This window comes from Schistocerca gregaria, chromosome 8 (genome assembly GCF_023897955.1).
Source record: "Schistocerca gregaria isolate iqSchGreg1 chromosome 8, iqSchGreg1.2, whole genome shotgun sequence".
Lineage (NCBI taxonomy): Eukaryota > Metazoa > Arthropoda > Insecta > Orthoptera > Acrididae > Schistocerca > Schistocerca gregaria.
Window position 1 is genome coordinate 84,116,101 of NC_064927.1, and position 26,357 is coordinate 84,142,457.

At 42.9% G+C, this 26,357-nt stretch overlaps 1 protein-coding gene across 1 annotated transcript in view; it reads left to right on the forward strand.

The window, feature by feature from the left end:
* LOC126285290 (fatty acyl-CoA reductase 1-like) overlaps nt 1-26,357 on the forward strand; it is a 125,309-nt gene that overhangs the window by 34,702 nt on the left and 64,250 nt on the right. Inside the window, exon 5 of the mRNA XM_049984578.1 lies at nt 10,756-10,865. Coding sequence (XP_049840535.1) covers nt 10,756-10,865 — 110 coding nt within the window. The remainder of the gene's footprint in view (nt 1-10,755; nt 10,866-26,357) is intronic.

Below are 26,357 nucleotides of genomic sequence, written 5' to 3' on the forward strand. Positions count from 1 at the left end.
TTTTAACAATCAAACAGATGTCAATTGCTTGCTTCCAGAATTTCCGAAATGCATCTTGTTGTGTGCGTATGCCGTTGGTATCCCACAAACAGGTGACAGGTCCTCAGCAATTAACAGCCAGGGGCGCATTTCACTGTTTCTTGAAGACTGCCTCGATGGCGTTCTTCATTGCTGCAGTCACCTGCTGCAGAAGTTGTTTCACTTCCAAATCCAGGTAGAGGATCATGCTCATCATCGTGTTAACAGCTGTCATCCGGTCGGTGAGTCTGCAAGATAGGAGGTGGCTGTATCTATAGTATGGGACGGTACTGGGAACTGAAGCTCCATTACTGCCAGCATGAAGACAGATGGCGTTGTTGCAGTTGCACAGCTTGCCCGATGAAGATGACATCATGGAAGTGTAGAGGTGTCACGGTCTGTAGGAGGCCGTGGTGGCGTATGGCTGTGCTGGCTTCCCCACAGGCTACATGTTTGCGATAAGGCAGTCTTCTGGCCAGAGGTGGCTACTTGTGGAGGATACATCTTATTTTCTCTGCCTCATGATGACTGGGTGTTGTGTGGTGTCCTTAGGTTTAAGTAGTTCTAAGTTCTAGGGGACTGATGACCATAGCTGTTAAGTCGCATAGTGCTCAGAGCCATTGGAACCATTTGATACATCTTACAAGGGAAACTTCCCATCGCTCTCCCCTCAGCTTCAGTGGTAAGATGGCCCGGTGGAGAGCTCATCAAAACCTGAACACAGATCAAGCATGAAAACATGAAGGTGAACTGTTCAAAGAAGACAGTGAACGATCGAAGTGCAATATAGAGCAGTGTAAGAGACCAATGGCGTCCTGGTTAAGTGATCACGGTGTGGGACTGCCATGCGGGCGAGCTGTGTTCCAACTCCGCTCGTGTTATTTTCTCTTTTTCCTTTTTTCGCTGCTCGCTGTATTCAAATTTGTGTTTGTGTCGTGGTGTAACGTCTGTTTGCAACAGCGAGGCATAGGGAAGGATAATGACAGTTGATTCTGCACAACTATTCTATTAGCAGCCGAATGGAAGTGGCTTACGAATGGGAACCGCAAACGTTTGTTGACAAGGCAAAAAGCCAACACAATCCTCCACAGAGAAACACGTCTGGTATGTCAAACACGGGATTAGTGACAATACGTGTGCCATAAGAAGAAATTTCTTACCAACGCACTTAATTTGTACGCCTGTTAAGCGAGTGAGATATGCCTCATTTTCCGGTTTAGGTTTAAAAAGGTTCAAATGGCTCTGAGCACTATGCGACTTAACTTATGAGGTCATCAGTCGCCTAGAACTTAGAACTAATTTAACCTAACCTAACCTAACGACGGCACACACATACATGCCCGAGGAAGGATTCGAACCTGCGACCGTACCGGTCGCTCGATTTCCGGATTGTAGCGACTAGGACCGCACGGCTACTTCGGCCGGCATCCGGTTTATGTGTTCATATGAATGTGAATGTGATCACTGTCAATGAGACGATGAAAACATAATAGCTTGTCACATAAGCTGCAACAAATGAACGCAACTGTTTCACAATCACACAGTTTCTTTGTGCTCTGTCAAAACATATGTAGAAATCATTCAAATACTGTTTACTGGATAACCGGTTTCAACACACGTAAGGTGCCATCATCGGATCCAGTGAACATTATTTAAGCGATCTTGGCTTTTGAATTATTTCTACAACAGAATGATCGCCCCACTACACGCTATGTGTTCACTCCAAAACACACGTTTTTAACGTTTTTGAAGTTGCTTTCCGTTTTGGAAGTTTCGACTCTTGAATACCTATGTTGTAACATAATTCACACTCGTCTATTTGTTGTTTTCATTTCTGTGAGACGTCTATGTCGTAATCGCCAGCTCTCACAATTGATCACATTGACTTGTGACGGTAACGTATTCTTACCACATGACATATTCTATAACCGCCGGCCGGAGTGGCCGTGCGGTTCTAGGCGCAACAGTCTGGAACCGAGTGACCGCTACGGTCGCTGGTTCGAATCCTGCCTCGGGCATGGATGTATGTGATATCCTTAAGTTAGTTAGGTTTAAGTAATTCTAAGTTCTAGGAGACTGATGACCTCAGGAGTTAAGTCGCAAAGTGCTCACAGCCATTTCTATAACCAGTGTGTAGTTTGACAACTGCCAATACTACAGAATGAGAACAAAAGTTCCAGTGGCCGGACGGACAGTTTATTATGTCGTGAAAATAAACAAATAAATTGCAAGAGAGAGATTTCAAGAAGGGTTACTCGCATGGCAGTCCAACGCCGTGACTACGTAACCACGACGCTGTTGCTCGCTCGCACTTCTTGTCCTTCGACCGTTGGCTGCTTCTATTTTGCTTTTTCTTTACAGTTCAGTACATCTTCTTCCCGTTTTTATGCTTGATCTGTGCTCAGTTTTTGACGGGCTGTCTACTGCGCCATCTTACCACTAAATCTAAATCTGAGGGGGGAGCGATGGGAAGATTGCCTTGTTGGCATAGCATTGCCGCCGAGAGGTGGACGCGACGCCTCCCTGCCGTTGAGAGGTGCATTTGAAGGCGCTGCAGCCAAGGCAAGGCAGCGGTGACAAGTGGTCCTTCACAGTTGACACATTTCAAGGCGCCGCGCCCTCCTTCAGCTGGCCGTCCGCACTTCGGTGAGAGCGGCCGCGCTTGAAGCAGCGAGGTGGAAAGCTGCGGTGCCGAGCGAGATGGCCACACTCGTGCCACAAAAAGCGACGCGGGTTACCGCGTTTGACAGGAGCGTCTTCCGCTGTGCCTTCACAGGCAGCGAGGTAAGTTACGTGATACTCGTACATCTTCCTGTCCAACTCGGATCCGTGGTCACCAGAAGGAAGAGCGAGGTCGCAAAAGAGCTTTCTAAGATTTGACGCGAGTCGTTGTTCGGACGGTAAAATCCGCCTCGGCGACGATGTATTGACTGTTCTTCGGATCCATGACGAAATCCTGGTACGTGTTGTTACAGAATATGCCTCCTCTGTATCATTTCTCCCACTAACGGCACTTGCTTCACTCACTGTATTTTTCCACAGCGACTGAAATACGTGCCGTCGTTAAACTCCACCTTAAGACAGGTGGTAAGAGAGATGTCTACAACTACAGAATTGTTTCACTGTTGACGATATTCTCCAAAAAATTTTGAAAAGGTGATGTATTCTAGAAAAGTATCTCACCTTATAAACAATGCCTGCCGCGGTGGTCTAGCGGTTCTAGGCGCTCAGTCCGGAACCACGCGACCGCTACGGTCGCAGGTTCGAATCCTGCCTCGGGCAAGGGTGTGTGATGTCCTTAGGTTAGTTAGGTGTAACTAGTTCTAAGTTCTAGGGGACTGATGACAACATCTGTGGTGCTCAGAGACTCAGAGAAACAATGGTGATTTTAGCACTCTGGGATCCAGAATGGTTGCTCTGCTGACAAAGACATTTATACATTCACATCTGTCGGCAAATCTGCCGCTGTCCTCTGGCCTAAAAATAAAACACAGTGTATTAAAATGTGGCGCACAGTGATCTGTACGCTGCAAACGTCACACGTCGGGGGTCATCTCTGTTCAGCAAGAAGCCATGTGTCATGGGGCTGAGGCCTATGTGAAGACAAGTAAGGAGGACTTCATCCCGCCTGCGTGGCTAGGAGGTACAAAAAATGGTTCAAATGGCTCTGAGCCATGGACTTAACGTCTTAGGTCATCAGTCCCCTAGAACGTAGAACTACTTAAACCTAACTAACCTAACGACATCACACACATCCATGCCCGAGGCAAGATTCGAACCTGCGACCGTAGCAGTCCCGCGGTTCCGGACAGAAGCGCCTAGAACCGCACGGTCACCGTGGAAGACGGAGAAGTTACACCACGGCCCCTTAATGACGATCATGTTAACAGAGGGAGTGGCGTTTTTCAGCTAGATAATTTGCCATGTGACAAGGCCATTAGGGATGAAGTGGTTCAAGGAACTCAGTGACGAGTTGGAATTGATGTTCTGGTCCACTAACTAGCCAGATCTGGACCTAATGCAACACATCTGGGCTGTGATTGAACATGGCGCCAGAGCTCATCGCCCCCGTGCCCAGAATTTACGGGGATTAGGTGCGTTGTGTGTGCATATGTGGTGCCAACGCCCCCCAACAACCTACCAATGAGTCATTGCATCCATGCCACAACGCGTTGCCGCTGTTATCCATGTCGAAGGTGGACATAGCGGCTATTAGGTCGGTGGTTATAAAGTTCTGGCTAATCAGTGTATGTATATGTCGTGCTCCTAAAAACGGCATTATACAGTTTCAACACAAGGTTAAACTTTGTGTATTTTTTAATACAGACAAGAAACTATCGACAAGACGGCATCATAAATGATTATATGCTTCATTAGCACCAGGTATCATTAAGTAGTTGGGAGACGCTTCATTCGAACTCAAACTCGATAAGATAATGTGGTATGAATTCATGTAAGCGATATGCAAATAACTGATAAATCGGAAGTGCGCACCATGGTTGAAATACTCGAGGCTGGTGTACACACAAACATTCCAGACACGATGGTCACACGAGCTTTTAGTTCAAGAGAGGAAACCGCACTCCAGGAGTCCAGTCCCAACCCATCTACGTCGGTCGGTGGACGCCTGTGGAGCAGACAGTGTTCGCCCGAGGGAAAGGAGGAACGACCCCGTGTTCGGCTTAAAAGCAAATTCCGCTACATTGTGTGGGAGCGGCGAGCCTACGCATTCTTTACACATAGCACGAAGTTTCAGAGATTTTCTCAGGGAGACAGCAAACGCCAAACGCCGATACTACAGATTTCCAGATTGGTCGCCTTAAACGAAACATCATTCTCCCGTTTTAGAAGAGCAATGCTGATTGGCAGACGATATTCTGACGTTTTGAGCTAAAGGAGTAATGGAAGAGACCGAAAGATATACCCCTTCACATCTGACATGGAGAGGCGCCATTCCGTTGTCGCTCTTGGAGCGAGAAACAAGTCTCTCCTCAGTACTTCACTGGGAGAGCACCTCTTTTCGAGAGCGAATCGAAGTGGGACTCTCTATATTGAGTCCTTGCGATTAAGCGCTCTTCATTGTGTTGGCCGTCACACTTATTATGCGGTGTGAACGGAGAGAGCTATAGTTAAACGTCTGCGAGTGAATTTTTGAGTGGCATCGCGGTGGACTGGTTATCTGACCGGTGCACCACTCCAACAGTTAGACTAGGGGCGAACAGGAATCCTTGACTTCATCAAGGCGTAGGGAGAGTTTGATTGGCGAAGGTCATTCCAGATAGAACGAGAGTTATCTTATTTGTCAGCAGCGAGCGGCGCAGACAGCAGTCATCGCAGCTTACGGTACTGTGCGCTACAGCTATTGCGAGCTCCATATTTCCTCAAAAACAGTACACTTCCCTGCATTTCACACGCAACATCCTCGACCGTACCTAGCAACATTCTAAAGGATAATTATTCAAGTTGAGTATGCGGGCCTCTCAGCCATTCTGCCAAGTCAACAACAATCTTAAACTTTGTATAGAAATTTTATTAGCGAATCCTATCCTTGAGAGGTAACTTTGAATTCCGAAAAGAACCAGGATACAAATTGTTCAATTCATAACTAAAAGTGCCATTGTGATTTCTCAGACTGTTTGCAAAATAAACTATAACTTTCGTTAGTTTCATGTTTTTCTTACACTAACTAGCACTACTCCAGTACCCAAGTATCCCACTAGTTACCTAAGAAATTTTGTGAATTTTTGTGTCATTTCCTTACAGCGGACGACTCCAGAAGATATTTATAGCTGAAAGTTTTTCAGGCATTTCTCTTTAGAATGTTAGGAGCGTCTGTCTGACTTTTGTAGTAATGTAGGGGTTGAAACTGCATCTTGCAGGAGCCACAGGGTAAAGGGTACGTCTCAGATTAATCTGTTGTGCAGAATAGCAGAATCTCAGATCAACCCCACGCTCACAACTTTTAACTAACTGGTAGTAATATTTGCTATAGTTTTATGTATAAGGTACTAAATATTGATAAGCAATCGCTATATTCATAATATGAGATGCGGAACCGTAATAGCATCAGTTCGCTGTCTGTCTGTCTGTCAGCGTTTTAAGACCCTTTTTCTTACGAACAGATAGATGTATGAAGTTGACATTTATATAAAATACTACAGCCTATGATCCCCTGGCGATGTAATAAATTGAAGGATGTACGCCAGTGCAGTCAAAAGACACGACCATTTGTGTTACATATTTTGATAATGGCAGATACACTCATCAAAATTTCTCGCTGACCTACCTATACTCGTAGTTGAGTTTGTGCGGAACCGTCAGAGCGCTGGTCCTACCCACAGTTTCCTGTATGCGGATTTTAATTATTTCTGCTTTCTGTCTGCTCCCTTCAGTTTCGACACCAAACCTCGTCCAGAAGAGATTCAAAGTAATATTATGACTCTTTAACTGATTTTACGTGTAGGCAGACCTTACAAGAACTTTCTAATAGATCTTTCGCCACGATCCGTCCGTTTAAATTATCGTACGCTTCGTGTGTGGTCCTTGTTACGGGTAACACATAATAACGTAAAGAAACTTCCTGACAGATTAAAACTGTGTGCCCGACCGAGACTCGAACTCGGGACCTTTGCCTCTAGCGGGCAAGTGCTCTACCATCTGAGCTACCGAAGCACGATACACGCCCGGTCCTCACAGCTTTACTTCTGCCAGTTCCTCGTCTCCTACCTTCCGAACTTTACAGAAGCTCTCCTGCGAACATTGCAGAACTAGCACTCCTGAAAGAAAGGATACTGCGAAGACATGGCTTAGCCACAGCCTGGGAGATATTTCCAGAATGAGATTTTCACTTTGCAGCGGAGTGTGCGATGATATCATTCTGGATATAGTAACGTAGTATAATTAATTTTTCTACTTCTCTGTGGGAAACTTACCGCAGTTTAATGTGTAAATACTTAATCGAATTCGCAATTTAATTTTTCACATATTGGTAACAAAAAAAATCTACCACCAGTGGCATTATCAGTTCCGACATGAATCTCAGGTCAATGGTGACTACACGGTCGAGCGTTAGCTATGGAGTTAGACAGCGATATTCTCAATATTTTTTGTCAACAGTTTTGTATTTTCCTGGGGTTTCTCTTATTTTTTCCTTCCGTTGTGGGAAGCAGTAGCTTATATTTATTTATTTATTTATTGTTCCGTGGGACCAAATTAAGGAGAAGTCTCCATGGTCATGGAACGAGTCAATGCATGAAATTATAACACGATATTAGATAAAATGAAACATAAGAAAACATATTCAGGTGACAAGTCGTAAGTTTAAATAAAGTAAATCAACAATGTAACACTGGAATTTGCTTACTTTTTTAGCTCTTCCAGGAGCTCCTCGACAGAATAGAAGGAGTGAGCCATGAGTAAACTCTTCAGTTTAGACAAAGGAGTTTGGGCTACTGCTAAGACTTGAGTTCTTGTGGTAGATTATTGAATATGGATGCAGCAGAATACTGCACTCCTTTCTGCACAAGAGTCAAGGAAGTGCATTCCACATGCAGATTGGATTTCTGCCTAGCATTAGCTGAGTGAAAGCTGCTAACTCTTGGGAATAGGCTAATATTGCTAACAACAAACGGCATTAAAGAAAATATATACTGTGAGGGCAATCTCAGAATTCCCAGACTATTGAATAGGAATCGACAAGAGGTTCTCGAACTTACACCACATATAGCTCGAACAGCCCGTTTTTGTGCCAAAAATACCCTTTTTGAATCAGAAGAATTACCACAAAAAATAATACCATGCCACATAAGCGTGTGAAAATATGCGAAGTAGGCTACTTCTGGTGTTTAAGTGTCACATATTTCAGATACTGTTCTAATGGCAAATAAAGCAGCATTTAGTTTCTGAACAAGACCCTGGACATGGGCTTTTCCATAGCAGCTTACTATCTATCCGAACACCTAGGAACTTGAACTGTTCCGTCTCGCTTATAATATGCCCATTCTGTCTGATCAAAATATCGGTTTTCGTTGAATTGTGAGTTAGAAACTGTAGAAACTGAGTCTTACTGTGATTTAGCATCAGATTACTTTCCACAAGCCACGAACTTATTTCATGAACTACATTATCTACACACTACACACTAGATCCTTCACTATCAATCTGGTGTCATCAGCAAACAGAAATATTTTTGAATTACCTGTAATGCTAGAAGGCATATCATTTATATAAATAAGAAACAGCACTGGCCCCAGCACCGACCCTTGGGGAACGCCCCACTTAACTGGTTGTTCCTCATACTTTTCAGTCGGCAACAACTTTTGAATGAAATGCATCTGAGTTAGCCGCTACTTTCACATGACGAAATTATATTCCCAAACTTCGACGATAAATGAACTGTCAGCAACTTGTTACTGTCAGGAATTTGTTTTCCTCGATTTTGTGCGTGTTTGCTGTTTTGTCGAATAACAACATTGCTTGCATATGACAATCGTGGCGGCAACGTTGTACAGATTGTTGATGTTACATAGCAGGAACCAGACACAGTTTGTGTTTTTCTTTTACATATTAAATAAGCACCATTACCCGTTTAGAATTTATACATTCATCTTCAGACGGTTTGCGTGTTTTTCCAAACATAGGGACGATGGTGTAACGTTGAGATGCCGTGAAATGACTACCAGAGACATTTGTTATTATCCTCTCTATCAAACTAATAATACTTACGTTGTTCATAATGTTCACAGATACACTCACTGCGACCTCGATTGTTATTCAACATTGTTGGACCACACGCAGAATATTTTGGCTCAGCATGTGTTTTGACCAGCTTATAGCACATGGAAACAAATCGCTTTGTAAGTCAAAACACTTAGTGTCCTTTTACTAAAGTAAACTAAAACCAAATGGTGACTGGTTGCTAGGGTGCACCATCAAAATTCTTTACCTTTCTGCTGCGGACCATTTTCATTATTTGTTTCTGTAGCATAAGAGATTAAAATTTATAACAAAGAATATTCAGAATTTGGTGACCTAAGGCTGGCAAAGGACCATGTTATAAAGGTGGATAATTACTAAAAAAAAGCATGTCCATAGACCAGAAACGCAGTTTTGCACGGTGGACGTTAAGTTTAGCTATAAAAGGAGAATATACAGTAATGTCCTAAGGAAACCAATCATATTAACTCTTCATGACTGTTTGCGTCACAACCTTAAAGAGAAACTCAAACATTTTATTTATTTATGTGGTAGACTCTGAGTTAATAGAATGCTCTAGAGAGCAGAAACTTCTAAAGTTTTTTCTCTTTTGTATAGATTCTCAAAGCAATGCTAGAAAAATGTTATAAATATAGAGAAACTTAATTGCTGTTAGCTTATTTTGATATCTGATCTGGCCTCATAGTGGTCAGAATGTAGATTGAGTAAAATAGTTAATTTAAAAAATAGCGCATGATTATACCTTTAACGCTGTAAAGGGAATTTCTTGTAAAGACAACCTGTGAAAACAAATGTTTGTGCTCTCTGTAGTCACTGAGTAATTGAAAAAAGTGTACAAGCATCGGACTTCGGTAATTCGCCTCCACTCGTTTATCTACAAGCGGAAAAATCTTGAATGTCTGATAAATTTTTCGCTGCCTGCACAGGACTGACCGAAATCCACTCCCATCTCATATATAAAAGTTCGAACTGCACAAAGCCATAGCATCATTAACTTACCTCTACGAAAATGTAAATTACAAAAAAAGCAACAAAAATAGATTTGCTGCTTTAGGAGGTTGTAGCTGACAGCGTTTAGAAAAGTGCCAAGGGCGTACGGCGATGGAAAGAAGGATCTGCTATTGTGTTCTTATAGATATATTTACGCAAGATATTACTGTCGCGGACACTCATGGAGCTCTCGATAATTAGCAATCGAACTGGGATTGCCAAACTTCAATAGACTGTGTAAAACTCAGTCTCTCAGAGTGAAACGGCAAAAAAAAAGATTACATCAAAATAAATTTTCAATCTCGCATACAAAGCAGTTATGCACGCGATGTGCAATGGAAAAGAAAAGTTTCCAATGACATACTCACCGAGCGCACCAAAACGTTCGGAAGTAACATTTACACAGTATCTTCATAAATTTCGTCTGCAAACGGGCTCCATTTGAAAGATGCTAATTAGATGTGATACGTGTTTATTTCCTCGTGTAGCCACCTCTAGCAAACCCATTCACAGAATGACAGAATTCGGGCAACCACGCCTTCTAGAGTGTCTATCGATGTTTCGAACACCAAACGCTTCATCTCCCGCCCACATTAAGAGTAATGTCAGGAGAAACCTAAGGTCACGAGTAGTGGTGGTCCGCTCCAAATCCAGCAACACTGTCCAAATGCTCTCTGACATCCAGGGTCTCGTCGGTCTGGAACCGTAATCCTCGCCTGACTGCACAGACACTCCAGAGGGTCTGGTTTGCTAGTCTAAAGCTTCAGCCACTATTAGTGAAGCATCTGGTTGTTTTGAGTGTGTTAGACAAACATTAGTGCGCAGATACCAGCTGTGCATTAATGTCAACAGACGACATTTTCAGCAACATCTTTGAAACAACGTTCATCACACGGCAGTTTCAATACCGTCTCAGAATGTCAGTAGCGTGAAAACAGTCACTGAACACACGTGGCGAAACGGTGCCCCTAAACACTCTCTCATTTCCTTAAGATTGCTCTGTTGACTTATGTGTTTTGGTTCTGCCAACAGATTACTGGGAAACCTGCCTAACACGTACGTGTTATCCAAGAACCTCGCTGAGAAACTTGTAGCCGATTACGCCTCCAGACTACCAATTATTATTTCCAGACCGTCCATTGGTAAGTATAAGCTCGTTTTGCTAGGCCTGTTTAATATACAGCATATTAAAAAAGATATGCATCAATCATTCGCAGAAGTGTATCCGTGCAGAAGAATCAGCCACTGAGAGTGCTTCCACACTCTATTCACGCTGCGTGTCCATCAGGCTCTCGCGTAGCACTCTCCAGTCATGTGGTGGACATCACTTGCTGCACCCATTTGTCTTACGCGGACGCCAGGGTTGTACTGAAAGCAGGAAGCAGTTCCTCCTCAGTTGAGCTACCCCCGCCCTTTTAGGCCTTCCCCAGTCACCAGTAGTAGGTCTCATGTTCCTTAAGGCAACGATCAGTTGCTTCAAACAGCTTCCTGTAGGGCCACCGTCGTTATGGAAATCCCTGCACATGCCAATGTTGAGCGCCACTGACATTACCATCAGTTAATCTGTACAGCGAATGAATATCTGGCAACTCCGTGTCTAAGTACACTTGTACTATAGTGTACTGGAAGCTACGTTGTCGGATGATATGGGCTTGATGCTGGTAGAGCATGTCAAAATGATCAATGGCGTGAGCCACTTGCCAACATTACCTTCGTTCCGATGGAACCACAAATACCTAACAATTACATCTTAATGTACATTCTAGCCAGTCGTAAACAAGATTGTATTTTGAACATTTCACGCAAGAAAACATTCCATGTAATGGCTAGCACTTTATTTCTGTATCTTTCCCTTGATTAATGAGATTATGAAAATAAATGTAAAGTGAGTTCTGACATGTAAATAAAGTGTTTACGGGCAGATTTCCATATACAATATTGTATTCCTTCCTTTTGCGGAATGTTGCCTGGAAGTTTGGCTCGTTACACCCTGTCTTTGCATTCTGTGTGTGACGTGTACCCAAGTTTGCTCTTGAATCTACACGCTGCTCATTCCTTTATCAAGTGTGGGGGAAAATGTACTAACTAACACAATAATAGCCTCGACGTCAAGAGTGCATTCTCACTCTCACTCTTGTTATGACACATCCCAAATCATATTTCCCTACAGGGTTACATATGCGTCGCGCTTCACAGAAAATTCACCGCAACAGAGATTATCAAAGGAGGAATTCTGCACAAAGTTTCTGTAAAACTGTTCTTACAACGAACTGATTGAAAATAAATGCCTTGTTTGTCACTATGTTCCTTCTGGCGAGTGTGTGGAGCTCATAACATCCTATATATAGGACAGCTTAGTGGGGTTCTGTCCTGGAGATTAAGTGCTAATGAATAGCACCCCCAGATCAGACCGCCAAACGAAATATTTGTATTTTCCGTTTAGTGTTTAAACAATTGGGTTAAACAATAGAGAGAAAGTGTAACTGCAAAGGTGAACGCCATTGCTAACGCGGCACATGTAAATCGTGAAAAAACCATGATAATAGCAGTGAAATTAGATACCGCGAAATGAGATGAATAGAAATAACGGGGTGAATAGAAACGAACTTCCAAAGAAGTTGTATGCTATTGTATCAGACGACAAATGGGAAAATCATTCAAAGACTTGTTTGTCTAAGTTGGTAGTGAACCGTTCTTACATGGAAATTACGAACTTCAAACACAGTCTGCTGATGTTTACTCTATTGCAAACATCGGATGTGCTGCTAATTCTGCTTACTTCGAATTTTATCTACAAAATGAGGTCAAAATTGTATTGTTTTAATTGATTTCTTTATTTAACCTGATCTGATTAGAGTCATCAGACTCTCTCTTACGTAGGATCAGGGTGTCACACATACTGTACTTTTTTTACATCGTGGTTACCTAATAACTAGCAATTTTAATGTGAAAAAGTGAATAAAACGATTTGAGTGTCTATAGTGACAATATCATTAAATGATACCGACTGCGAAATACTAAAGTTAACACTGAGAGTAATTGTACTACTGCTGCTACTGCCACTAATAGTGGTCATAGGAATAATAATAAGACAATAAGATGCAACAGAAAGAAAGATTTTCGAGAGGAAAGTGTTAAAAATGGAAGTATTCCAAGGCAGAAGAAGACAGGGTCAAAATGGTTCGAGGAGAGAAAAAGGATACATAGTGAAAAGATGAAAGAATGCTGGAGGAAGAAGAAAGAAAAACAAAGAAGGAAGAGTTGAATTTGGTGCGTGGTCCTTAGATGATCCAAACGAAGAAATAAAGAAGAATGACAATAATAAAAATAATGATAGTGGCAGATAAAAAATAATTTTAAGTGGAGATAAAGATTTTTTGCTGATATAGTATGTTCTGGGGAAAGGAAATGTAAGGAGACAGCACTAGCTAAGGAAACTAGGAAGGAACCAAGATCTGGTCGGAAAGAGACAGTGGTAATCCTTATTGTTGCTACAGTAGATATGTCATTAATTGTCCTCTGAAGCTGAAGATGTTATTCAGTTCTCTAACATAATGCTAGTGATTATTTCAGAGTCGCGTTTCTGCTACTGAGGACTTCGAGAAATTGGCTGAATGATGGAGTGGAACAGAAAAGTTTTTGTTCTCATGGGAAGAGATGTTTCCGCCATACTGTTCAGACAAGAGCTTTAAGGGCGACGAGAGATATGACGAACGGTGTTTGTTGATAGGACAATAGGCAAGACAGAGGATATGGAAATTCTTTCACTACTCTGAACGCAGCCAGGATAATTAACTGTGCACATGGTTGTGAAATATGATCAAGGTGTCGAACATCACAGATATGACGAACACAGGCAACAACAACCAGTTCCAGGTGCAGTGAGCTTTCCTAAGGAAGGCCTTGCTAGATAACATCGCTGTAATCAATAACTGCAAGTATCAGGGTAACATCGCTGTTATCAGTAATTGGAAATATAAGTGTGTGTACAAGTTTCTTTTTCATGTCAGGATGGAAAAGCTTTTTATGTTTTTGTAGGGCATAATGAGATGATGAGATGATGATGCCTTCTTGCACATTAAATTTTCAGTCCACCTTATATTTCCGTCTTTTATTGCTCATAGATTTTGCTTGAGGAGGGATGTTGATATAAATCTCAATTAGGGTTAACTATGGCGGAGATATCCGACAATTCGAGCTAATGTGCCTACAGTGACCAACCATTACCTCTTGAGTTTAGGAAGATTTGAACTTTCACCCTATCTGCTGGACGCCTTTCGACCTTTTGACAGAGGACACACATCGGTGTTGAGATTCTAAATAGCTGTCTTGATGATCATTAGTTTTACACTTGGATACAACTGGAGGTCATCATCTAACGTGTAATATTTGCAATAGGACAAAACTGATGACACGTCGTTCACATAATATGGGAATAGTATAGGACCCAATACCGAACCCTGGGGGGGGGGGGGGGGGGTGGACGCTGATACCACCTGCCTCCATTGCGACTTTGCGGTGCCGCAAATGAAGCAAAACTTGCGAGACGTCAGGTACAAGCGATGGCATTGCAGTGCACTTCGCGAGAAATTTAGGCTGCTAAATTCGGCAAGTAAAATGTTGAATGGCTTTGCTGAAGTCAAAGAAGCACATGGTAATCGCCTCTTGTACATCCATGGCAAGCTTCAGATTACCTGTCACCTTTAGTAAGGCAGAAGATGTGCTGCGATGTTTTTCCGTAACTTCATTAGTATTAGTCTGGTAGGTTGTTTGTCGTTAGGTAGTACGTTACCTTGTCGTGGGCTACACATTCTAAGGCTTTGGACAATGTAGTATGAAAACAAAAACGATGGTAATCAGAGGGTGGCGTGACAACGTCCTTTTACGTAGTGGCTTAACTAGTTCCTATTTCTGGACCTCCGGGAAAACACTTGTAGTTAAGTATATGGAAAGCAACTTTGCAATTCCCTTTCGTTAACCAAAATTCCAGTTTTAATGTATACTTTAATTCGACTTTCGCTTCAGCTGTCTGAAAACATGTGGCTACTTTGCGAAATTTGTAGGTTGAACAGAACCATTAACCAACAGTATCTCCTCAGAAGAAGGCCAAGAATTTGGCGGAAATGAAGAACGGCATGGCACTTTTCTCAAACCAGGAGACAACACTGGGATTCAAATATATCAAAAAAGTGAGCAGTCGTTTAGACTGTACGCATGTAAATTTTGTTATTTAGAAGGAAACATTTTTGTTCTGCTCTTTTGGAAGGATTCAAGGCGAATTAAACAGGTTTTTTTAACAGAAGAGGAGTCATTTTTAGTCAGTAAATATTGTGAGATGACTGACAGCACCTAGGTACCAAACTCTAGGAGACACTACTTTCAAAGATGATCTACAGTGGTGTGCAACCTCAGTGGAAAAAGAATTTACGTGATCACAGCTGTTTAGCTTTATAGCCCTAATAAGCCGAAGCAATTAGCAATATCACCGTATGTACTGCATCCAGTATGTCAGAGTGATTGTTCTCGTACATGTCTGTGACGATGGAAGAACTCCAGCCACAAAATATATTTTCAAAAACCTCTTTTCCTCTCTGTGTTCTACAGACGAGAAACGCGAACTTCCCAGCCACAAGGACAGAGTTGCTGTAAAGTCTCAACGTGAGAATATGCGAAGGAGTGCTCTCAATCACTGAACGCTGCGTACTCAACAACAACTTCCTAACCAGAGGCGAAGTCCAGAATCGTATAAGTTCGTAACAGTACAGTGCCTAGGCGTTCTAACTATAAACTCTCCTGAGAACAAAGACCGAAAGTCCGTCTGTAGCAACAAAGCTGATACTGAGGGACCATCAGACACGGGCGCTCAAAACGGAAGACCTCTTTCTCACCACCGCTGGCTTACCAGCAAAGCTCGGTTCCCCTCTCTCATAGCTACAGAAGGCGAATCATATTCTCGAGACCGCGGAATATTCTCTCTATAGATTCTTCCGAACGCTGAACAACCGTATTTTAGTCTTTTGTCGTCCAGCGCGGGAAGTTTGCTAGGAAAAACCTACCCCCGTTAATTAGGAATTCCTATAATGGTACGCTTCTCAGAGTAAAAATCCTCGGAAAAAACCCAGCCTGCGTGATTTCCAAGGTAATGCTTCCTTGTTCCTCTCTGCTGCCTCCAAGATTTTCGGAGTTTCCGATTATCCTTCAGGCCTAGTTACAACACCAGCCAGCATCCACTCTATTGTGCTTCAGCGCTCAGGTGCACCGACCGTCCGGTCCGGGGTACTTCCTCTGTTAAGAAGGGACCAACAGGCCTGTGCGGGCTTTTCCACCCAGGGCCTGAGTTACGCCTACCGTTTCATTTCCACTGCCGTTCCAACCTCCACGAGTATAGGCAACCATTGATTACGTCGTTTTGAGAATAAAGACACTCCATCACCTTTCATGCAATAAGCGTTAACAACTATTTACAAGGTGTACGTGACAATGTCGGTCTTCTTTAAATATTCATATATACGATGTACACCTCCTCCCATGAACCATGGACCTTGCCGTTGGTGGGGAGGCTTGCGTGCCTCAGCGATACAGATAGCCGTACCGTAGGTGGAACCACAACGGAGAGGTATCTGTTGAGAGGCCAGACAAACGTGTGGTTTCTGAAGTGGGGCAGCAGCATTTTCAGTAGTTGCAGGGGAAACAGTCTGGATGATTGACTGATCTGGCCTTGTAACAATAACCAAAACGGCCTTGCTGTGCTGGTACTGCGAACGACTGAAAGCAAGGGGAAACTACGGCCGTTATTTTTCCCGAGGGCATGCACCTTTACTGTATGATCAAATGATGATGGCGTCCTCTTGGGTAAAATATTCAGGAGGTAAAATAGTCCCCCATTCGGATCTCCGGCCTGAGACTACTCAAGAGGATGTCGTTATCAGGAGAAAGAAAATTGGCGTTCTACGAATCGGAGCGTGGAATGTCAGATCCCTTAATCGGGCAGTTAGGTTAGAAAATTTAAAAAGGGAAATGGATGGGTTAAAGTTAGATATAGTGGGAATTAGTAAAGTTCGGTGGCAGGAGGAACAAGACTTTTGGTCAGGTGAATATAGGGTTATAAATACAAAATCAAATAGGGATAATGCAGGAGTAGGTTTAACAATGAATAGGAAAATAGGAATGCGGGTAAGCTACTACAAACAGCATAGTGAACGCATTATTGTGGCCAAGATAGATACTAAGCCCACACCTACTACAGTAGTACAAGTTTATATGCCAACTAGCTCTGCAGATGACGAAGAAATTGAAGAAATGTATGATCAAATAAAAGAAATTATTCAGATAGTGAAGAGAGACGAAAATTTAATAGTCATGGGTGAGTGGAATTCGGTAGTAGGAAAAGGGATAGAAGGAAAAGCAGTAGGTGAATGTGGACTGGGGCAAAGAAATGAAAGAGGAAGCCGCCTGGTAGAATTTTGCACAGAGCACAACATAATCATAGCTAACACTTGGTTCAAGAATCATAAAAGAAGGCTGTATACATGGAAGAAGCCTGGAGATACTGACAGGTTTCAGATAGATTATATAATGGTAAGACAGAGATTCAGGAACAAGGTTTGAAATTGTAAGACATTTCCAGGGGCAGATGTGGACTCTGACCACAATCTACTGGTTATGACCTGTAGATTAAAACTAAAGAAAGTGCAAAAAGATGGGAATTCAAGGAGATGGGACCTGGATAAACTAAAAGAACCAGAGGTTGTACAGAGTGCCAGGGAGAGCATAAGGGAGCAATTGACAGGAGAGGTGGGAAAATACGGTGGAAGAAGAATGGGTAGCTTTGAGGGATGAAGTAGTGAAGGCAGCAGAGGATCAAGTAGGTAAAAAGAAGAGGGCTAGTAGAAATCCTTGGGTAACAGAAGAAATATTGAATTTAATTGATGAAAGGAGAAAATATAAAAATGCAATAAATGAAGCAGGCAAAAAGAAATACAGACGTCTCAAAAATGAGAGCTAAAGGAAGTGCAAAATGGCTAAGCAGGGATGGCTAGAGGACAAATGTAAGGATGTAGAGGCTTGTCTCACTAGGGGTAAGGTAGATACTGCCTACAGGAAAATTAAAGAGACCTTTGGAGATAAGAGAACTACTTGTATGAACATCAAGAGCTCAGATGGAAACCCAGTTCTAAGCAAAGAAGAGAAAGCAGAAAGGTGGAAGGAGTATATAGAGGGTCTATACAAGGGCGATGTACTTGAGGACAATATTATGGAAATGGATGAGGATGTAGATGAAGATGAAATGGGAGATACGATACTGCGTGAAGAGTTTGACAGAGCACTAAAAGACCTGAGTCGAAACAAGGCCCCCAGAGTAGACAACATTCCATTGGAGCTACTGACGGCCTTGGGAGAGCCAGTCCTGACAAAACTCTACCATTTGATGAGCAATATGTAGGAGACAGGCGAAATACCCTCAGACTTTAAGAAGAATGTAATAATTCCAATCCCAAAGAAAGCAGGTGTTGACAGATGTGAAAATTACCGAACTATCAGTTTAATAAGTCACAGCTGCAAAATACTAACGCGAATTCTTTACAGATGAATGTAAAAACTAGTAGAAGCCGACCTCGGGGAAGATCAGTTTGGATTCCGTAGAAACGTTGGAACACGTGAGGCAGTACTGTCCCTACGACGTACCTTAGAAGCTAGATTAAGGAAGGGCAAACCTACGTTTCTAGCATTTGTAGACTTAGAGAAATCTTTTGACAATCTTGATTGCAACACTCTCTTTCAAATTCTGAAGGTAGCAGGTGAAAAATACAGGGAGCGAAAGGCTATTTACAATTTGTACAGAAACCAGATGGCAGTTACAAGAGTCGAGGAACATGAAAGGGAAGCAGTGGTTGGGAAGGGAGTGAGACAGGGTTGTAGTCTCTCCCCGATGTTATTCAATCTGTATATTAAGCAAGCAGTAAAGGAAACAAAAGAAAAATTCGGAGTAGATATTAAAATCCATGGAGAAGAAATAAAAATGTTGAGGTTTGCCGATGTCATCGTAATTCTGTCTGAGAAGCAAAGGACTTGGAAGAGCAGTTGAACGGATGGATAGTGTCTTGAAAGGAGGGTATAAGATGAACATCAACAAATCAAAACGAGGATAATGGAATGTAGTCGAATTAAGTCCGGTTATACTGAGGGAATTAGATTAGGAAATGAGACACTTAAAGTAGTAAAGGAGTTTTGCTATTTGGGGAGCAAAATAACTGATGATGGTCGAAGTAGAGACGGTATAAAATGTAGACTGGCAACGGCAAGGAAAGCGTTTCTGAAGAAGAGAAATTTGTTGACATCGAGTATAGATTTAAAGGTCAGGAAGTCATTTCTGAAAGTATTTGTATGGAGTGTAGCCATGTATGGAAGTGAAACATCGTCGATAAATAGTTTGGACAAGAAGAGAATAGAAGCTTTCGAAATGTGGTGCTACAGAAGAATGCTGAAGATTAGATGGGTAGATCACATAACTAATGAGGAAGTATTGAATAGGATTGGGGAGAAGAGAAGTTTGTGGCACAACTTGACCAGAAGAAGGGATCGGTTGGTAGGACATGTTCTGAGGCATCAAGGGATCACCAATTTAGTATTGGAGTGCAGCGTGGAGGGTAAAAATCGTAGAGGGAGACCAAGGCATGACTACACTAAGCAGATTCAGAAGCATGTAGGTTGCAGTAGGTACAGGGAGATGAAGAAGCTTGCACAAGATAGAGTATCATGGAGAGCTGCATCAAAGCAGTCTCAGGACTGAAGACCACAACAACAACCTATCAAATGATATCTAATTCCAGTTATAAATCACGGCAAAGTATGTAGGTGAGTGCTTGTAAGGTGCGAAATTATAGCCACCTTACCACAATATTTTAAGGTGTAACATTCTCTTTTTGGAAACAAGAATAAAAAATCACAATTTGTGCCATATTCTTGGTTTTCACTGAATAAAACTTCTTTTAAACCAGATAAATTTTGTTTCTTAACCTCGCGGGATTAGCCGAGCGGTGTAGGGCGCTGCAATCATGGACTGTGCGGCTGGTCCCGGCGGAGGTTCGAGTCCACCCTCGGGTATGGGTGTGTGTGTTTGTCCTTAGTATAATTTAGGTTTAGTGTGTTAGCTTAAGGACTGATGACCTTAGCAGTTGATTCCCATAAGATTTCACAAACATTTGAACATTTTGTTTCTTATTCTCCTGGAAACAAAATAGATTTTGGCATGTCCTCATTCATCCAAAGGATGAATAAAAAGAAACGATAAAAAGATTAACATCGCCGTTTCTGTTCATCTCTCTCGGAAGGATGAATAGGAACACCAAATTTATAAAATTAGAAATATTAAGGGCTGAGACAGAGAGAAAAATAATGAGAAGCGCACGTAATTTACTGACGGAAAAGAGATCGCAACACAAAAAATTAAAAAAAAGTAATGAAATTTCGGGAATGCATTTGTCTAGGTAGCATGTTTAAGCAATTAACATTACAAGATCACAGGTTAATGTAAACACGCGATAAGCCATTTCAAATGTGAAATGCTGGTACAATTGTAACCGGTATAATCGCCAGAATGTTTTATGCAAGGATGCAAATGTGCGTATTGTGTTGGACGGGTGCCGGATGTCAATTTGTGGGATGGAGTTCCCTGCCTATTGCACAACTTGGTCGCTCAGTAAAAGGACGGTTAATGTACTTATGGATGAAGCTCGAGTTGTTGCCCATTAGTGGTCGACTGGAGATAGTGCAGATGATCGAGCAGGCCAAGGCAACATGTCCACACCCTGTGGAGCATGTCGGGTTACAACAGCGGTATTTTGGCGAATTTCATCCCTTTGGAAGACACCTCGTAGAATACTATTCATAAATGGCAACACAACAGGTCGAATCACCAGATTGACGTACAAATTTGCGATCACAGTGCGTGGGATAACCACCAACTGCTACAGCTGACATACGAAATAGCATTGCAGACCGTAACCTCTGGTGTAGGTCCAAAGTGCCTAGCACGCGAACAGATTTGTTGCAGGCTCTAAACTGGCCTCCTCCTATCAGACATACGGTCATCATTGGCACCGAGGTAGAACCAGCTTTCATCAGAAAACGCAGCAGACGGTAATCCTTACCTCCAATGACCTCTGGCTTCACGCCACTGAAGTCGGAAACGGCGATAGTTTGAGGTCAGTTGAATGTACGTTACAGAGCGTTTGGCTCGGAGCTGTCCTTGAAGTAACCAATTTGTAACAGTTCGTTGTGTCACTGTGGTGCCATCTGCTGTTCATACTGCATATGCAGTATGATGCCCCAGAGCCATACGCTGAACCTGATGGTCTCCCCACGCGATAGTAGCTCTTTCTTTAGTGCGACCGTGCATCCTCGTAGCCACCGCTGCCAGCAGTCATGTAAATTTGCTACATTCCTGCCAGTTATATCTGCAATAGTACAGAAGGAACATACAACTTCCCGTAGCCCTTTTACACCACCTCGTTCAAACTTAGTGAGATGCTGACAATGGCGTCTTTGTCGCCATAAAGGCTTTCCTGACTAACGTCAACTCACCGCGTCAAGTCTCAAAGGTAACAAACGCTCACGACCGTTACAGCTTGTATTTAAACAAACCTGATTTGCATCCTGATAGTGACTCTACTAGCACCACCCTTATTCGACAGCCGCGACATTTTATTAGACATCATCTTTCAGATATGTAAACAGGCCAACCAACTTCCGTTTACATCGCCCAAATCCTTTTTGGTGCTACGATTTTTTTACGTTAGGATATGTTTTTCACTCTGGTTTATTTAACTTCAGTCCAGCCAAGTCCATCTGTATTGCAATAATTCCTTAATACAAGCAAGTTCGCCTTAGACAATATCAACAGAGAGTTGAGGCTAGTTAGTAGGCTTCGAATGCGCCGAGTTAACCTCACTATCAGACTCTTGGCGTAGGTGCGGTCGCTTCTGAAGTGATGTTACTGGCCTCGTGTGCTGCTGAGGGTGTCCACGATTTACTGCCGACTTCTTGATGTTGACTGCCTTGCGTGGTGTCGAAAGTGTACGACACTACAATAAAATCATAAGTTAGGTCCATAATCAATTACAGGTTTAGAACTTAGAAAAGCTTTGGAATACTTAAGATCGAATAAAGCAGAAGTGACAGACAACGTTCCACCAGAATTTCCAAAATCATTGGAGGAGTGGCAACAAAACTAATACTCATGTTGGTGTGTATAATTTGTGAGACTGCAATGCAACGTAAAAACATCATCCACACAATTTCGAAAATTGCAAGAGCCGACAAGTGCGAGAATTATCGCCCTATCAGTTCAGCAGCTCATGCATCCAACTTGCTGACAAGAATAATATATAGATTAATGGGAAAGAAAATTGAATATATGTCAAATGACGGCCAGTTTGTCTTTTGGTAATGTAAAGAACCAAAGAGACAATTCTTACGTTGCGGCTGATAACGGAAGCAAGACTAAAGAAAAATCAAGACCAGTTTATAGGATTTGTCAACCTTATAAAAGCGTTCACCAATGTCAGATGGTATAAGATGTTCGAAATTATGAGAAAAATAGGGGTAAGCTATAGGGACAGATGGATAGTACACAAAATTTACAAGAGCCATGAGTGGAAGACCAAGAACGACGGACTCGTATTAAAAAGGGCTTGAGACAAGCACGTATTCTTGCGCCCCCAGCAAATAATTGAGCATGTGGGTTTCAAGCGCTACTCTGAGATGAATAATTACTCTCACATGAGAGAAATTAGTGGCGGGCACGAAACACATAATCCCACCTGAAATTTACGGTGAAAGAATGTAATGTCCTCGCACAATTATTCTTGACTCCTACCTATCGATGCCACGCTATTAACGCTTTCGTAGTTAAAATTTATGTTACAACTTATGTTTTATGTTACATATACACTCCTGGAAATGGAAAAAAGAACACATTGACACCGGTGTTTCAGACCCACCATACTTGCTCCGGACACTGCGAGACGGCTGTACAAGCAATGATCACACGCACGGCACAGCGGACACACCAGGAATCGCGGTGTTGACCGTCGAATGGCGCTAGCTGCGCAGCATTTGTGCACCGCCGCCGTCAGTGTCAGCCAGTTTGCCGTGGCATACGGAACTGCATTGCAGTCTTTAACACTGGTAGCATGCCGCGACAGCGTGGACGTGAACCGTATGTGCAGTTGACGGACTTTGAGCGAGGCCGTGTAGTGGGCATGCGGGAGGCCGGGTGGACGTACCGCCGAATTGCTCAACACGTGGGGCGTGAGGTCTCCACAGTACATCGATGTTGTCGCCAGTGGTCGGCGGAAGGTGCACGTGCCCGTCGACCTGGGACCGGACCGCAGCGACGCACGGATGCACGCCAAGACCGTAGGATCCTACGCAGTGCCGTAGGGGACCGCACCGCCACTTCCCAGCAAAATAGGGACACTGTTGCTCCTAGGGTATCGGTGAGGACCATTCGCAACCGTCTCCATGAAGTTGGGCTACGGTCCCGCACACCGTTAGGCCGTCTTCCGCTCACGCCCCAACATCGTGCAGCCCGCCTCCAGTGGTGCCGCGACAGGCGTGAATGGAGGGACGAATGGAGACGTGTCGTCTTCAGCGTTGAGAGTCGCTTCTGCCTTGGTGCCAATGATGGTCGTATGCGTGTTTGGCACCGTGCAGGTGAGCGCCACAATCAGGACTGCATACGACCGAGGCACACAGGGCCAACACCCGGCATCATGGTCTGGGGAGGGATCTCCACTGGCCGTACACCTCTGGTGATCGTCGAGGGGACACTGAATAGTGCACGGTACATCCAAACTGTCATCGAACCCATCGTTCTACCATTCCTAGACCGGCAAGGGAACTTGCTGTTCCAACAGGACAATGCACGTCCGCATGTATCCCGTGCCACCCAACGTGCTCTAGAAGGCGTAAGTCAACTACCCTGGCCAGCAAGATCTCCGGATCTGTCCTCCATTGAGCATGTTTGGGACTGGATGAAGTGTCGTCTCACGCGGTCTGCACGTCCAGAACGAACGCTGGTCCAACTGAGGCGCCAGGTGGAAATGGCATGGCAAGCCGTTCCACAGGACTACATCCAGCATCTCCATGGGAGAATAGCTGCCTGCATTGCTGCGAAAGGTGGATATACACTGTACTAGTGCCGACATTGTGCATGCTCTGTTGCCTGTGTCTATGTGCCTGTGGTTCTGTCAGTGTGATCATGTGATGTATCTGACCCCAGGAATGTGTCAATAAAGTTTCCCCTTCCTGGGAAAATGAATTCACGGTGTTCTTATTTCAATTTCCAGGAGTGTATTTGGAAAATAAAATTTATCTGATGTCTTGCGTTATGACCAGTAACAGAATTTCCCTACCAAAACAAAATTTAAGCCTCCCGATTTTGAAATTCATTGTGGTGGAACACATGTGTCCATAATTTTATTTGGACCTAAGATTTTCGAAGTTTAATTTTCGTTTTCAGAGTGATATTATCAACATCGCAGTATTGTAAAAAAGTACACAAACCAGAACAGTCTTATTCTCGTCACAGTTGAAGACATAAAATATTGCACACAAAATTGCAATATAATAATCTAAAGACTGTTTTGACATATCACATACTAATGTTTTCTAGGTTCTGTTTAGTTTTCTGGGTCGCATACGCCCCGCTAAAATTATGTAGGTCTACAAACCAACAGAATTACTAAGGCGTGAAGTAATGTTTCAGAATTACGTTTAATACCCCAGCTGATGGCTCACAGTCTTCTATGAGAGTATCTCTCCCTGTTGCCGTGCGCATCACGGCCTGTTTCTGAAGGGTCCTGTGTGGTCATGGCATCCATTCTCGCTGTTGATATCATCGAGTTAACTAAGATTTTGTGACCGGGCGCTGTCTCTCGAACGCCTGTTTATAGATCATAACAACGAGACGCCTTCGATAACAACTTACTAGACTCCCAGTTCCTTTATTATTTGTTATGTATATAGGGCCGGCTTAGTGAGACACCATGGTTACTGCCAATGGATTTTCGTTCGTCTTTATTAGAAGTATGTGCAGAAAAGTAAATTGCAATTCGCAATCGCAAGATGGTCGTACGGCACCTATGCTGAGCTATATACAGGACGAAAGCTATTTATAGGGCAGTTTATCAGCAGCGGGCGAATTGGACCGAAGATGCTGCTGCTCGAAGTGCTTTTACTTGCTTTTTTTATTAAAGACGCGAACTCAGGTGTCTCATGCACTTCTAAGGTAGAGCGCAAGCTTCGAACAGAGCCTCTCGAATTTTCGCCACCAACAAATGGAAACGTAATCTGTCGAAAAATACATTTTCTAAATAAGTCAAATACATTTATTAACAGAAACGGCGAGACATTCCGCAGTTTGTACTACAATAGCAGCATTGCCTTAAGTATCTGTAGCTTTCAACTGATCATCTCGAATCCTCAGAAACGGAAAACGTTAACCAATATTAGGGTGCAAGACATCGTTTTTAGAAGGAAAATACAAATCCACAGGACAAACACTGGAGCTCTAAAGCAGTTTTCGGGACAGTTTAACAGAAATTAAAAAAAAACTAACATCTCTTAATTAATATTAATTCTTTGAAATTTAATTTTCGTTACGTTTCATGTATGGCAACGTTTTATGCTCAGATTGTACGTAGTACATGCGTTTCGGATTCCTTACTGTCGTGCAGAAACAGCTATAAAACACGGAGTAATCTTTAAAAAGTCGGGTATTCTTTTCCGCTGACATTTGCTTGGCTGTTAATCTTATATTGTTCACGGTACCATATCCTGTAATGATACACTCCAGTCATGGACACGAATAGGAAATGCATGCTTCCGGTATATTACATTAAATACAAATCGGAACGAGAATTTGTTTTTTGACACAGTTATACGTCATATTTTCTAAATGTTTCTAACAATTGTCTAAAGTTTAACACATCGATACGACAAGAATTTAACCACAGAAATTTCGACATCAGTTTTTATCAAAATTTGTCACACTTAAATCTATTCCGGCCTTTCAAAAAAATGGTTCAAATGGTTCTGAGCACTATGGGACTCAACTTCTGAGGTCATCAGTCCCCTAGAAGTTAGAACTACTTAAACCTAACGAACCTAAGGACATCACACACATCCATGCCCGAGGCAGGATTCGAACCTGCGACCATAGCGGGCGCGCGGTTCCAGACTCTAGCGCCTAGAACCCCTCGGCCACCCTGGCCGGCTCCGGCCTTTCCTACAAGATATAGTAATCAGTGAATCTTAAATCCTATAATATATGGTAATGCTTGGATATTGTACTTACTGCTCGCAGTCGCTCTTCTCTTGTACGCTGCCAGTTACCTCTGCTGATTTCCATCAATCACACTCTGCTAAATAACAGCATTTCTCACTTCAGAAAGAATCCTATTGATGTTTCACTCCCTCCCTGGATTGGAAACCACAACCAGAAGCACAGAATTCTGGAACTATTCAACACAAAACTCAAAGAAAATACTCAATACTTCCTACGTTACACAAACAATTTAACACACTCACGCCAGTGGGTACCATCTGTGGCTCACGCTAGATCCGCCCGT